The sequence below is a fragment of the Nelusetta ayraudi genome, unplaced genomic scaffold (genome assembly GCF_046127955.1).
Source record: "Nelusetta ayraudi isolate G7.1 ecotype Tasmania unplaced genomic scaffold, CSIRO-AGI_Nayr_v1 ptg000090l, whole genome shotgun sequence".
NCBI lineage: Eukaryota > Metazoa > Chordata > Actinopteri > Tetraodontiformes > Monacanthidae > Nelusetta > Nelusetta ayraudi.
In genome coordinates, this window is record NW_027466140.1 from 3174913 (window position 1) to 3188922 (window position 14010).

At 44.9% G+C, this 14010-nt stretch overlaps 2 protein-coding genes across 2 annotated transcripts; one reads left to right on the forward strand and one right to left on the reverse strand.

The window, feature by feature from the left end:
* Nucleotides 1-1156: 1156 nt before the first annotated feature.
* Nucleotides 1157-5194, forward strand: prss23 (serine protease 23). Its single transcript, XM_076046721.1, has 2 exons — nt 1157-1428; nt 2998-5194. The coding sequence occupies exon 2, from the start codon at nt 3012-3014 to the stop codon at nt 4164-4166; it is 1155 nt and encodes a 384-aa protein (XP_075902836.1). The 5' UTR covers nt 1157-1428; nt 2998-3011; the 3' UTR covers nt 4167-5194.
* A 34-nt stretch (nt 5195-5228) lies between these two features.
* cfl1 (cofilin 1) lies at nt 5229-12221 on the reverse strand. The gene is made up of 4 exons (XM_076046722.1): nt 12065-12221; nt 7408-7718; nt 7227-7303; nt 5229-6271 (listed from the first exon to the last, which is right to left on the reverse strand). The coding sequence occupies exons 1-4, from the start codon at nt 12065-12067 to the stop codon at nt 6159-6161; spliced, it is 504 nt and encodes a 167-aa protein (XP_075902837.1). The 5' UTR covers nt 12068-12221; the 3' UTR covers nt 5229-6158.
* Nucleotides 12222-14010: the final 1789 nt, after the last annotated feature.

The following is a 14010-nucleotide window of genomic DNA, read 5'->3' on the forward strand; positions in this document are numbered from 1 at the left end:
AGAAAAAGTTACTGAGATAGTTTAAGCTTTTAGGGGTCAGAAACACCAACTCTCAGGCCGTTTGTGTCAAGAAAAGTTCACAATCCAACATCTCAGCTTTCTTATCTTGTTATCTTGCTTCTTACGCAAAGGAATGGAAACGGTAGGAAACCAGTGTGATTTCACCTAAGACGTGCACTATTTTATTTCCATGTAGTTGAGGAACTACTGTAGCAGACACGCAGCATGTAGTAGCAAAAAAACACAGAACATAATTCAAAATGTCTTTATTTTCATCCAAGATATAAGTGCCAGGAAAGAAAACCTCAGGCCAGCGTTCTGTTTGACTCAGACTCAAACAGTTTGGATGAATTCCATATAAATTTCCAGGACCTTTCTCAGCTCAGAGGATGTTTTTCTTCTCTCTGGATTTTTGTGATCCGTCATCTTTTCAACAACAGTTCTGAAAGGTGATTTCTTTTTTTTTTTTTAGAGGTTTCGTCTTAACAGCTCTGTGAAAGATTGCCACGAAAATTTACAACATGAACGGGTCACGGCAGAGTGAAAATAAAGTTCAAATCCCTTCTACATAGTGTTCCCTACTGAATATTTTCTCATTCACCCTAACCCTACTCCTTATCCCAACCCTAACCCTAACCCAGAGCTCCCATACAAGTCTATGGGGTCAAGGGTCAACTTCGTCCTAGAGACATGGGACCACTTGCAGGTTCATCAGGATCCCTCAAGACACACCCACGTTAAATTTGGGGTGTCAAATCAAGCTGGCTTGAATTCCACCAAAAGACAGTTATCCAGAAGCACAAATTCATCGTGCCAGAAATAATAAGAAAAGACACAACAAACAATAATGGGAAAAAAATCATTGCTGCAGCTGGAGTACAAAAATATTTTCTCCATAAAGACATTTTATGTATTCCAGCTGGAGTTGGCATCTGTAGCAACCTTTTGATCATATACATTGCACACACTCCACTACAGGTTGGATTTAAACCAGCACCATCAGTGACCGACCGTCAACAACAACCACGCCACCTAGGACTTTACTTCACTCCCTCCTTGGGCTTTCATTCAGAGAAATGAGGCAGCACTAGGACCCTGTGGAGAAACAAGTCGCACAGGGAGGGGGACTTCTTCTCCAGGCTTTGGGCTTTTATTGCGGCTCTGTCAGAGCTGGACGTTTTCTGGAGGAATGAAGACTCACTGACGGTCCTGTTATCAATTCTCTGACTTTCCAGTAAACCTGTGAGTGGATTTTTTTTTCTTTCACTCCAGTGGATTACATACACAGAGATCACTGGGGCCACAAGGTACCTGCAGGTTCCTGGAGAGGATGAGCAGAACCAGGGAGGGCTTCCTGAAGGACCCGTCTGATGGGGAGGGCATCTTGACCGGGATGTGAACACGCACAACGGACCCTCAGGCCAGCAGGTAGTGTGATACACGTTGAGGTTTGAACTGTAGATATGTTAAGACAAACCATGACTAAAATGTTGGATTATAAATGTGCCTCAGAGGTTTGATTCGGAATGTGAGGTTTAAGTTTTTGGGTTTCTCCTCTGTCTTCTCATTTGCAATTTTTTTTTTTTTGTTCTTGAAGTGATCCCCCCCCCCCCCTTTTTTTTTTCAAATTTCACTAAAGTCAAGGAAACTTTCCCCAGTGCAATTTGCAAGTTCATAAAAATAGATTGGGCAGCAGTGATAGGGAGAAACTAAAACCTTTTCCTCTCCATCTTGAGAAAAATAACGCCGTTAACTGCATCATCATCATCATCCCTCTCCCATCATCCTGCCCTACAGCTGCATTCTGACAGTTTAGAAACCTCCATCTAACTCCATGCAGGATCCTTGTTTCAACTTCTCGCAGGTTTGCCTGCATGGCTGACCACCTTCTTCACCGGCCAATTAACCTTTCAAAGGTTTCCTCTAAGTCTCGTGACGATCCACCGCAGCTGCCATGCACCCTCACGCGTCAAAAACAAACCGGATTTTGGGATTTTCTCTACCTAAGGGAGTGTCTTTTTTTTTTTTTTTTTGCAACTCCTTTGTAGTAGTGCACAGGACAGCACGTAGGTGTGCGGACAGGCCCCACCCTGCCCTTTGTAGGGAACGACGCTCTGTTTGGCTGCCTTGCCTCGACTTGCTGCTTTTCACTTTTCTACGCACCTGCTTTTTTTCCGTACCAGGAGTGCCTCCAGGTCCGCAGCCTGGAAGAGGGGGATCAAGTGTCTCTTTGTCCCCGTTAATCAACCCTGAAAGCACCAGCAAGTACACTGCTCAGCACTAGCTAATGTTTGACCAAACAGTTTTCACCTCCGAGCTTGGACAAATATTTAACAAGGGAGTTTTTTACTGTAACGTCCCAAAGCCCTTGTTCACAATCTGGAATGTTTCTGCTGTGGTATAAAATCTAGGATCATGTTTTCTGAAGGACATTTTAAATGGAGGCCTTGAGGAGGAATCCTTGTCTCCCTGCCATAACACTGACTGATCATTTTTCTTCCATAGCTTCCAGGATGTCCATGTATCTTGTGGATCTAATTAAATCTTTGGGGCTGATGGGCAAAATTTAATCAAAATGACCTTGTTAGATGTCTTGCTTGAAAAATTTTCCTCAGGACATTCTTTATTTGTTTTTCTTCTTTGGAATTTTTCTATCACTTTAGAACCAGCACAGGCTTAAGAAAATGCCTTCTTCTTTCCGTCATGCTAGAATCCTATTTTCCTGGTAATCCACATACTGAAAACAAACGGGTCATTGTTGCTCTGTCACGCCGGGTGAACCTCAGGCCTCCATTGCGACATAAATTTTGCAAGCTTACCTTTCTGGCAACAGAGGCTGCAATTTAAAGTCGGCGATCAGCTGTGAAGGAGTCCAGATCTTTCCCCCCCCCAGGATCATTTTGTGTTTATAAGATGTCTGTGTTTGTGTTTGGAAATGTTTTCCACTGTCCTGCCAGGAAAAGGAGCGTTTCTTCATGTATGTCTGTGTCGCTGCAGTATTTTCCATCACCATGACGACGCCCCATGAGAGCACCATGCTGACTCCCCTGTCCCTGGTGCTCCTCCAGTTCCTCCTCCTCTTCCCCACTCTGACCTTGACCTCCCCGGATCCTCCTCAGCAACAGCACCTCCACGTCCCCACGCTGGTCCCGCACGCTCCGACTCCCCTCCGGCGCTCTTCCTTCAGCGCTCGTGCCCGGCTGGACCTCACCACCTTCTGCAACTCCACCTGTTTGCGCGAGCAGGAGGCGCGGACGCAGCCGCAGCTGCTCACGGACAAGGTGGCCTTCGAGACCCTCTACGCTGATGGCTCCCGTACTCTCACCACAGTGGACGTAGAGGGCGACGATGGACTGGATGGGGTCGATGTTCACGTTGATCCTCCTCCACCTCGGAGGAGGCTCAGACACAAGCGTGTCAGAAGGCAGATCTACGGGGCTGATGGCCGTTTCAACATCCAAGGCAACGACTTCCTGTCGGATTACCCTTTCTCCACGGCCGTGCGGATCTCCACCGGCTGCACCGGTGTGCTCGTGTCCCGGCAGCACGTCCTCACAGCCGCACACTGCGTGCACGACGGGAAGGATTATGTCAAAGGGGCCAGGAAGCTCAGGGTGGGTTTCTTGATCCCGCCGTCCATCAACAGCACCAACGGCAGCAAGAGGCCGCTGGTCCGCTGGGCAAGGGTCAAGCGTACCCGAGTACCCAAAGGCTGGATACAGGGCACCCAGGAGGTCAGCATGGACTTTGATTACGCTCTCCTGGAGCTGCTGTGGCCTCACAGACGTCCCTACATGCGTCTCACTGTGGCCCCGTCCTCCTCCGACTTGGCGGGGAAGCGCATCCACTTCTCGGGTTTTGACAGCGACCGGTCCGGTGAGCTGGTCTACAGGTTCTGTCCTGTGGAAGAGGAGTCCAGCGACCTGATTTACCAGCACTGTGATGCCCGGCCAGGAGCCAGCGGCTCGGGGGTGTACGGCAGAGTGTGGGACAACAGTTTGGAGCGCTGGGAAAGGAAAGTGATTGGCATCTTCTCTGGACATCAGTGGCTGGAGATAGACGGGCAGAGCAGGGACTATAATGTGGCAGTGCGCATCACGCCCCTTAAGTTTGCTCAGATCTGTTACTGGGTGCACGGGAACAGGTTAGACTGCACCCAGGAATAAGAAGTGCGAGCATGAACAGACTGAAACAGATGCAGAATCTTCTCGTCTTTAAGGTTGTAAGAGTACACATTGAATTAACTTAACAAACATAACACCTGTCTGTAATGCCAGCAGAGCAGATCTACTCACTAAATGAAATCATTTGCATTTGATGTTGAAAGGAAAAGGTGAGACATTGAGATCAACAGCAAAAAAACAACAACTTTTGTAATGTTTCTGCATGAAGGCAAATGTAAAATGCGCTCACCGTTTCTGCAAACCACTTAACAGGGTGGGGGGGGGGGGCTTTTATACCTGTGTTTGTGTAAATTTGAGGGGAAATGTTTGATATTTTAGTACATCTGCACAGACAATGGAGTCGAATCTGATGTCAGCAGCTGCAAAATCTCTACTCAGTGTGGACCACAGTGACCGAGTGTAATAAAGTTTACCGCAACTCGTAAAAATGATGTTACGGTACCCTCCTGTGGACAATATCAGTACTGCATCACAGGTTGACTAAGGACTGTCAACTGGGAGAGGCGCCAGCAGACCCCCGTGACCCCGAGTGAAGGAATAGGCGGGTATTGGAAATGGATGGATGGATGATACGATATCTTTCCTTTTAATTCGTCAGTATGGTTCTAAACTAATTTGAAGGTGAGCCCGGCAGAAAGCTTATGGTTTTCTTTGTGTCTTTCAACCTTATTTTGCCCCCCCTGAACACACTCGGATAAAGTACCAAATTTGGCTAGCAGTTCAGGAAAACGCTAGCTGCTACAGAGCGCCACCTACAGACTAAAAACAACAAAACATTTCAACCCCCCCCCCCCCTTCTTTTTGTCATTTGGCAGAAACACATTTCACAGCTCTTCATAGCCTGAGCGTCAATTTTGAGCCCTTTAAATTTCAATCATCCATACTTAAATGGACAAGTACCGGTTGTGTGGTGGGACATAAAACACTGAGCAAAAAACATGAAACAAATATTAACATTACAACAGGATATGGACAAACCGATGACATGTTTAAAAAGTGTTGGGAGGGGGGGGGGGTTGGAAAGTCTACAATAAACAGAACAAGTCAGTAGTTTAGTGCTTTTTATTAGAGATAAGGAGACGATACAAAACATCCACCATTCATTAATCTGTCTGAACTCCGACCGCTGATCTTTCATATACACATCGCTCCCCATCAAACCTTAATAACACCAGAGTTTTAAATCAAGAGGATCCTGGTCGCAACAAGTACAAGGAATGTTGTCTGTTTACTACATCAAGTGCTATGGTAATTTCACCCAGAATGGAAATGAAAAGGAATAACTCAAGTTTTGGAATTTGCATGTTTGAAAATGGAAAAAAAAAATAAACCCCAAAACAAAACAATGGAGTAACAAAACAAAAATATATATATATTTATATATATATATATTTGACCGCATTCCCCAGAGAAAGTTTTGTTGCATCTTGTGCAATCAAGAGTGAATTAGTTTAAAACTACACCTAGTCTTAACTACACACATTTACAAAACTTAACTTGAAGTTTGGCAAAAAAAAAAAAAAGGGAAAAAAAAAAGCAGTTGGAACAGAATTGATCAGGAATCATTGTTTAGAAAACTTTCCCTTTCTCCCCCTGCAATCCTTCACTGGAACCCAAAATAAAAACCAAAAACCTGTCATGAACATAAATATCCAAATGTGTATTTCAGTTTATCACCGTCAACCATCTTCAATTGTATCTTCACATTTTTCCTTAGTGTGTGTTTTGTTCATAATCTTAATGTTGCGTGAATTGGAATGACAGTTTGCACTTGTGAAATTTTGTCGTTTTATTTTTATTTCGTCTGTCATTTGAACCCCCAAAACCCACCCGCAATATCCCACCCAGAGTCCCACAGTTGGTGCTGGTTCTGCATTTGCCCTTCTCCAAACCGCACTGGAATGAACAGCTAAACCCGACAGATGTGTCTGAAAGGCCTCCACTGAAGCCAGAGGTGGGTGAGGGGAGGAGTATTTATATAGGCGATCCTTCCAGGCTGATGACTGACGAGCCGCCAAGCTTCTCTGCCAGGGTGTTCCGGTCTTTGAGGTCTTCCAAACCGTTCACCTGCCACTCATGCTTAATGCCTGAGAACGAAGCAAAACATAGATTAGTCAATATAGTTAGAAACTGGATTAAAAAGAAAAAAAACGCTGTGGTTTTTCTGCCGTATGATATCTTTAAAAATAATTTTCAGTGGCGCTTTGAAGAAAAGCATCACTGCCACTGAAACGACTATAATGCTTGTCGAGACTGGCTGCTGTACTACTGTAAACAGCAGAGGTACCATTCTCCCCATGACAAGACAATGATTTGAACTCAAGCATTCATTTTAATGTTCAAAAACAACTACAATGTGCTCAAGCCCTTTATAATTTAATGGTACATCATGCAAGTAAATAGAAACATCTAGGCAATAAGTATTTTAAGGTGTCCTTGGTATTTTCTTTGGTTTTTTTTTCATCTGGCACGTAATATTGCAAGTCCACCACTAGAGGGCGATGAAAGGCTTTTCTTTTCTTTTTTTAAACCGGGAAGGACCACTGTTCTGTCGCAGACATCAGTCAAACATCTCTTGCTGCTTTAAGGGAAAACATCCGACCAGTGATGAACTTTAATGTTTACTGTAATTCACCTGTAGCTACTGTGATGGTCATAATATACCTAGAACAAGTTACTTTTAAACAACTTCTTAAAAAAAAAAAGTTGCAATGTGACACATTAGACGTTAACTTGAAGTCAGAGGATAAATGTTTAGGGTGTTTTTACTGTTCTCCAATGTGAAAATAAACTAAATAATGCCTTCCTTACAGATTTTTCATTGTGAAATTTAGGTTCTCAGGAAAAATCCGCTTATCAATTAATTGTTTATCGATCGATAAGGTCAATCAACTAACGACTAATGAATTAATTGATAATTTGCATCCCTAGTTGTCATAAAATGTGATCAGCAATTAATTGAACAACTAGCAATCACTTCATGTCTGTTTCAAGCCCAAGATTCTGCCCAAGCTTATTGAAGCTTCTAAATTTGAAGCTTACCTTCAAATTTTCTCTTGATGGCATCTTTTGAGCTGGCATAGATCATCTTGCTCTTCAGTGGAGCATTGTCTGGAGCCCTGCACATCAAGAGTGGAAAGGAAGAGGAAAACAAAAAGACGTTTAGCACATCCTGATGAGTTTCACAGCCTTCTTGTATCCCATAAGGTGCGTGCGTCCCCACCAGAAGATGAAGACCAGATCCTCCTTCTTTGTTTCTTTGGTCTCATATGTGGCGTCGTACAGGGCGTAGCGGCAGTCATCTGGGGGCAGCATCTTCACAAAGTGCTGGTAGGGGTCCTGGACGGAGGTTCCCAAGTCACCCAGCAAGATCTCCTTGCCCTCATCCAGCACAATGTTCTTCAGGTCCTTGCTAAGACAGAACAGGATGGCCTTCTTCCTCTTTCTCTTCTCTTCCTCATTGGCCTGAGCCTTGCGCACCTTCATGTCATTGAAGACGGCGATGACGTCATCTGTGACTTTCACACCGGAGGCCTAAGGAGTGGACAAGTTTGTTTTTTTATTAAGAATTTTGTCTCATCCCACACCGGAGTCAGTGTGAGTCTGATGAGATTTTTCTGACCCGAGTCCAGCCTGTAGTTCTGTTTAATAATGTATATTAATTAGGCTTTACACGATCAAGATTTTTGTGCCGATCACCGATCAGTGAGTTTAAGTAAACCGACAACCGATCCGATCACGTGAGGAGTAATATTTAAATTACTTGTTTATGTACTTATATACTTATGTGCCGTTTCCTGAGTATAAAATCTTGCAATGCCCCAGTCTGACTGAGATGTTTGCTTTAGCATCCGTTTCGGAGTTTGCGTTTCTTTTTCTTTCTCCGCGCTGCGTTTCCTGAAGTCAACATGCTCCTCCGCGTGTATCTTTTCAAAGTACCTGATTAAATTTGTCATGCTGAAATTTTTTGCCAATGTTCCCCCGCGAGGTACTGTAAGCGTTGCATATATTGCAGATAGCTTGTGCTATGTCTGTTTCTCTCCCTTTGAAAAACTTCCACACCTCCGACATGTTTGTTTTGTGTCGCCCATGGATGTTGCTGTCGTAAAGATTCAAAGAAACTTTATTGTCCGTCACATAGCGACAGTACTCAAAACAGGAAGAGGCACGAAGACGAAAATGCTGTTTTTTTTAAATCATGACTCATTAGCTCTCGGATTCAAACAAACAAGTCCATGCTGTGAAACTACTTTGGAGTACATGAGACAGATTTAAAAAGTTTCAACACGACCATTGATTGGATCGGTGATGTATGACATGACGCCCGATCACGAACATTTCAGAAAATGCCAAATATCGGCCGATCCGATATAGCCGATATGATCGGTGTAAAGCCGAATATTAATATGAGATATTACTTCTGGGAAAACAACAAACATTGATAGATGTTGATGTGAAGTTGTGTATTTGGATATACACTGAGAATAGTTTAGACTGAACTGCGTCACATTAAGCGCTGTAACATGTAAATTGTTAATTTCAACACATATGAATCAAACACACTCGCTAAAGATTTTGTTCCACAACAATTCTGAAAAGCATGGCACAACAGCACAAAGATTAAAGAGATTTTTTTTTTTTTACTTGATTAAATCAGCCACTTGAGCTTTCATGGGAGCAGAATGCACTTTTGAACTTCACATTCTTTTTTGTGTTGAGTTTCTTTTTATTTGGAAATCGGTGGTTTCGGTGGTATTGCTGCCAGATATTTTCATGAGTGAGTGGCATGCTAATTGTTCCATTTAGAAATTATGAAGCCAATTTCTCTCATTTTAATTTAAGGAGAAAATGGAAGAGGACTCCTTCAATGGAAAAGATTGTCCCTTCCTATATAAACCCCCCCTTTCTATATCTAAGGGGTTATCCCGTTCGCCATGTTCAGACTCTAACAATAAGTGCTAATACAGGAACTACTGCTACTTGTGCTAACATGCAGTACAAGTTGTTGCATCTGTAGAAAAGGAAACCCGCTCCGAGGCCAATTGCGTGGGCGAAACAAAAGGTGATTGATTGATTGATTGATTGATTGCTTAAAGCAAACACAATGAGGCTGATTGATAAGGAGGATTTGAGTGCAAAGGTGTGGCACAGTGTCAGTAATGGCCTGGGCTGAAAACTAACTTTTAGAACCTCTTGGCCAGACGTCGACGCCTCTTGAGATGACGGTTGCAACCTTTAAACCCCATATATTGAACATCAGGTGTGTCACAGTGAGAGCAGCAAGGAAACAGGCATATAGACCTCTGTGTGTGTGTGTGTGTGTGTGTGTGTGTGTGTGTGTGTGTGTGTGTGTGTGTGACCTATGGACCCGTTGTCCAACATACACCTGAAACGCGAACACTGTAAAATCGGCAAACAGGTGTGTCACAAGTTTCTGCGACAGGAGGCATAAAACATTACATAAGTGGCGAGTCCCAGCAAAGCGAGCAGCCATAACGATGACCATGTGGGTCACGCCACGGTCAGGAATTAAGTGTTTCAGCACAGGGTTCGCACACACAATGGGGCTTCTGTAGACGCGCAGAATTCAAGTCACATAGCAGGAGCCGCAGCTGCTCCATAAACTCACTCAGCCAGGTCTGCTGACTTTGTTTAAGGCAAATCCATCACAGGAAAACGCCTCCTCGGTACAAGATGGAAGAAAAGTGTTGTCCGCCAGCAGTGTGTCAAAGGGGAAACGACAGGGCTGAGAGGAAACGGCAAAGGGCAGGACGGACGAGACAGGAAAGGGAACTGCAGCAAGCGGAGCGGCTCAGCGAGCAGCCGCTCACGCTTGTTTGCTCAGGGTGTAAAAAGCCGCGAGAGATAACACCCACTTTTAACCTAATAATTAACCTGCTAAGATCTTCAGTTGCTTTCTTGGTCTCACAAGTGAACGACAAAGGAGCTTCAAATGTTTTTTCATCTTGAAGCGGCTAGTGTGTCTCTCAAAGTATGCGGTTTGTACACTTCTCTTTGAATGGGGTATCATGTGACTTTAATGGTGCAGCAACTTTCACGGTCATGCTGAGAAATCATGACCAACCACGTACACACCACGTCTCTCTACGTAACACGACAAAAAAAACACAATGATTTCCAGTCACTCATAGTTCTACTGCCTTAATTCCTTATTCGAATGTTTTTGTTTTTTTAATTATGATTTGAATAGCTGACGATTTGCTGAGCGAACCTCTGATCGAATACAGGCCAAAAAAGTATTTCCTTTCAAACTGTTCGAGTGGAACGACGTAATTTCAGGTTTTAAATTCCCCTACGCGTCGCAACAGTGAAAGATCACACCCAAGATCAATTTCACAAACACAAAAAAGGCGACCTGGTTGGCTTTGAGCAGCGTTTACATTAAATTGAAACCATGTTGTCAAGGCCGCCATCCCCCGAAAATAAAACTTAAATAGAAGACTGGAAAAAACGACGTATTTTGGATCAAACTCAAAATTTGCTGCGCCTATATGCGACATGTAGCATGTTTGCGTTTGCCGAGGGGAACAAAACCATAATACTAATAATGCTTTAAGAAAAAAAAAAGAAAAAAGAAAAAAACAGGTGTTGGGGTTACGTGGTGTAATGGCGTATTAAGTGTTACAGTGTACATGAGGAGTGGAAAAATTAAGATGCGCAACAAAAAGGGATGCGCAGTACCGAGAGTGGACGTTCAAAGACAGCGGCCCGTTAGCTTGAGCTTAGCGGAACCTACACGACAAACTGACCCTTACATAACACCCCCCCAAAACGGACCCTTTATCTAATATGCTTCTTTAATACAAACCCGAAAAACAAAGAAAAGACGAACAGTGGAGTAGAAGTAGCGTACACCCCTCACGGGTTCATGTCAACAGAGCATCTGACTGAATGGTCTTTGCACCAAATTCAGGGTGGGGCCATGAATGCAGCATACGCACATGTGAGTTGCTAGCTTGCTATATAAGGCGACGCTCATCTCCGTCGAACTTTCGTTGTCAATTCATTCATTTTGCGCCGGAATCCACATCGGCCCCATGGACGCGCAAATTGCCCACGTCATTTTAAGAAGGAAAAAATAAAAAAAAATCGCCTGGATAATCTGTTGTGTTTGTGGCAGGTAATTAGCCCGCGGTCTGAACTGTGTGTCGAAGCCGCGTACAAACAAAGAGAATGGGAGGAAAGAAATCAGAGCTGGCCGCCGCCAGTAGCGGCAGCAGCAGCCATCATGGATGTGTGTTGGCTCCGCTGCTAACGCTGCTAGCCCGGCTAACAATACCGTTAGCTGCTTAGCCCGAGGCGCTGCTGCTGCTGCACCTGCCAGCCAGCGCCAAGGCTGTTATTATATAGAAGCATCGGCGAGCCGGGCTTGAATAAAGAACCGTGATTGTGTTGAAAAGGAGACGAGGCCAATACCGATGACAACTCTGGACATTTTAAAAACGTCCGATTAGCCTTTCTGCTTTTTATTCGGCGAAACGCGGAGAATGGACGAAATGGCGCCAGTGTGGGCTCGTTTTCTTGTGTGTGTCTTTTTTTTATATATATATGGTCCGTTGGCTCCGCCGCATAAAAGCAGCCAGGGAATATCGCGAATGCGACGGGTTGTAAAAATGAAAAACACATCAACGTAGACATCGCCGGTCGGCGCAGTCGTTTGGTTGAATAGCAATGGCGCTAGCAGCGGCTTTTGCTGCACCGCGCCGGTGAATTTGGCTGGATGCTAAGAAAACTACCAACAGCCGGCCAAATTTAACACAAATCCACCCCACACGATAAAAAACACCAACATCTCCGGCGCAAATTACAAACAGACGTGCGAAGATTGAACAGAGTGGGGTGAGGGGAAGCAGACTCACCATGGCTGTAGCTCTGAATAGGTCAGCGTCTGTGTGGAATTGAATGGACTGTGATGATGGATTGTCGGTCTCGCTCACAAAAGTGGCTCGCACGGCGTGAACGCGCTTGAAAGCGCGACCCTGACACGATCAAAGTGCACGAGTGGGAGCGTCCGTCTGCGAAGCACGACTGTCCGTTTGTATTACGGCATTTACCGCTGACCTATATACGTAGTTGTTTTGTGATAGAAGCGCCGAACGTTATGTAGGTATTAAGAAAAAGCTCTTATTTTGGTAAATCGTCATCAGACATATTTGTTTTAATACAGCGCAATAACATTTTATTTTAAATCAAAATAGCTTTGGCATGACATTTGTAGCGTTGGAAATGTTTTACCACCTCAAATACATATAAGAATAAACCCACACTGGAATCGTCTTTTTTTTTTTTTTTTTTGTATTAGGCTTTGTGTAATGGCGTGAGTCAACGTAAGCAGTGGGGGAGTGGAGGGACGAGCCGACTGCATTGTGGGAGTATGTGTTTGCATTGTATTAACATAAACACGATTCCCGGTTCAGATTTATTTGAACTACAGCGGGACTCCACGTCACTCCCGTGTGAATGCTCGATGCGCAAAATAGAGACAAATGGATGAGCAGTGCTATATCGGGCGCACGCAGCTCAGCGTGTACACAGGTGTTGCTCGCATCGATTTCCGCTTGGTTAATTATTAAGATCAAAAGTGTCTAGAGACAACAACAACAACAAAAAAAAAGAAAGAATCGATCGTCCTGCACTAAGTTTGGCACTGTGAACTGTGCGCTAGGAATTATTGCTCAGCCGCGGTGATGAATGATTCACGAGTGTCTGATGCGGTCGACATTCGGCGGGCGGGCGGTCGGTCGGTCGGTCGGGTTCCGCAGGATGGAAGGAAACCTTCCGCCATCGTCCACCTCTCCATCCCTCCCTCCGCTGTTAACCCGCCCCCTCCTCACTCACTCCCTCCCTCCCTCCCTCCTCACTCTCGTCTCCACCGTCCTCTCAGCACCTCTCCCTCACCCCCCCCTCCCCTCCGTGCGGTTTTTGTTGGACTCACTTCCAAATATGGAAGCGAACGGTGAGCGACGGGCGCGCGCCTCGGGCGCGCGCCTCGTTCACAGCTCGCTCGACCAAGGGGCGGGCCGCGACGCCGATCACCATATAAGGAAACAAGGGACACGAAATTCGCTGTAGCACTTTTCTTTTTTTCGTCGTGTACGTGCGTGTGTGTGCGCGCGGCATCACGCGCAGAGGAGGGAGAAAGAGTGTATGTGAAAGGATACCTCTCTCTCTCTCTCTCTCTCTCTCTCTCTCTCTCTCTCTCTCTCTCTCTCTCACACACACACACACACACACACACACACAGTATACAGTTCCAGTCAGTGTGAGGATGCGAAGCGAAGCAGCGGAAGATGTGAGGGGAAAAAGGCCTCAGCAGTCATGTGTACACGCAGACACACGTCTCCCGAGAAACCAATGGACGGCTCCGCTATAATATCACAGCTGCAGACAATGGATGGTTGTGGCGCTCGTTTGTACTGTGTGTGTGTGTGTGTGTGTGTGTTCTTTGGTGAGGTTTGTAAACACGCCGTAAAAATCTGTCCCACAACAATTTTGCGGCGATGGAATAAATATAAAAAAAGGCTCTCTTAAAACAAAGCAAAGCACCAAACAGCACTGTTGGCAAAGCTCATCTACATAATCTGCACTTAGCCTCGTTTATAGCGCTCATAAAAGTAATCCTGTTGTAAATAATAAGCTATTAGAACATTTGGTGTGAGTTGTGATGTGAGAATGGGCTAGGAGCCACGCGCACACACACACAGACACACACCAGAATCAGTGTCACTTCACATTACAGACATTGGTTCTTTGTTCATCCCGTCTGGGTCACATTCCATTCATACAATGCCCAGTTTACATTAGC

Bases quoted from the DNA above. Each gene is read 5' to 3' on its own strand.
- prss23 (XM_076046721.1), top strand. From the start codon at position 3,012: ATGACGACGCCCCATGAGAGCACCATGCTGACTCCCCTGTCCCTGGTG.
- cfl1 (XM_076046722.1), bottom strand. The intron at 7,304-7,407 runs GTGGGGACGCAC...CTTGATGTGCAG, and splicing joins GATCTGGTCTTCATCTTCTG to GGCTCCAGACAATGCTCCAC. The intron at 6,272-7,226 runs GTAAGCTTCAAA...CTTCGTTCTCAG, and splicing joins CATCAAGAGAAAATTTGAAG to GCATTAAGCATGAGTGGCAG.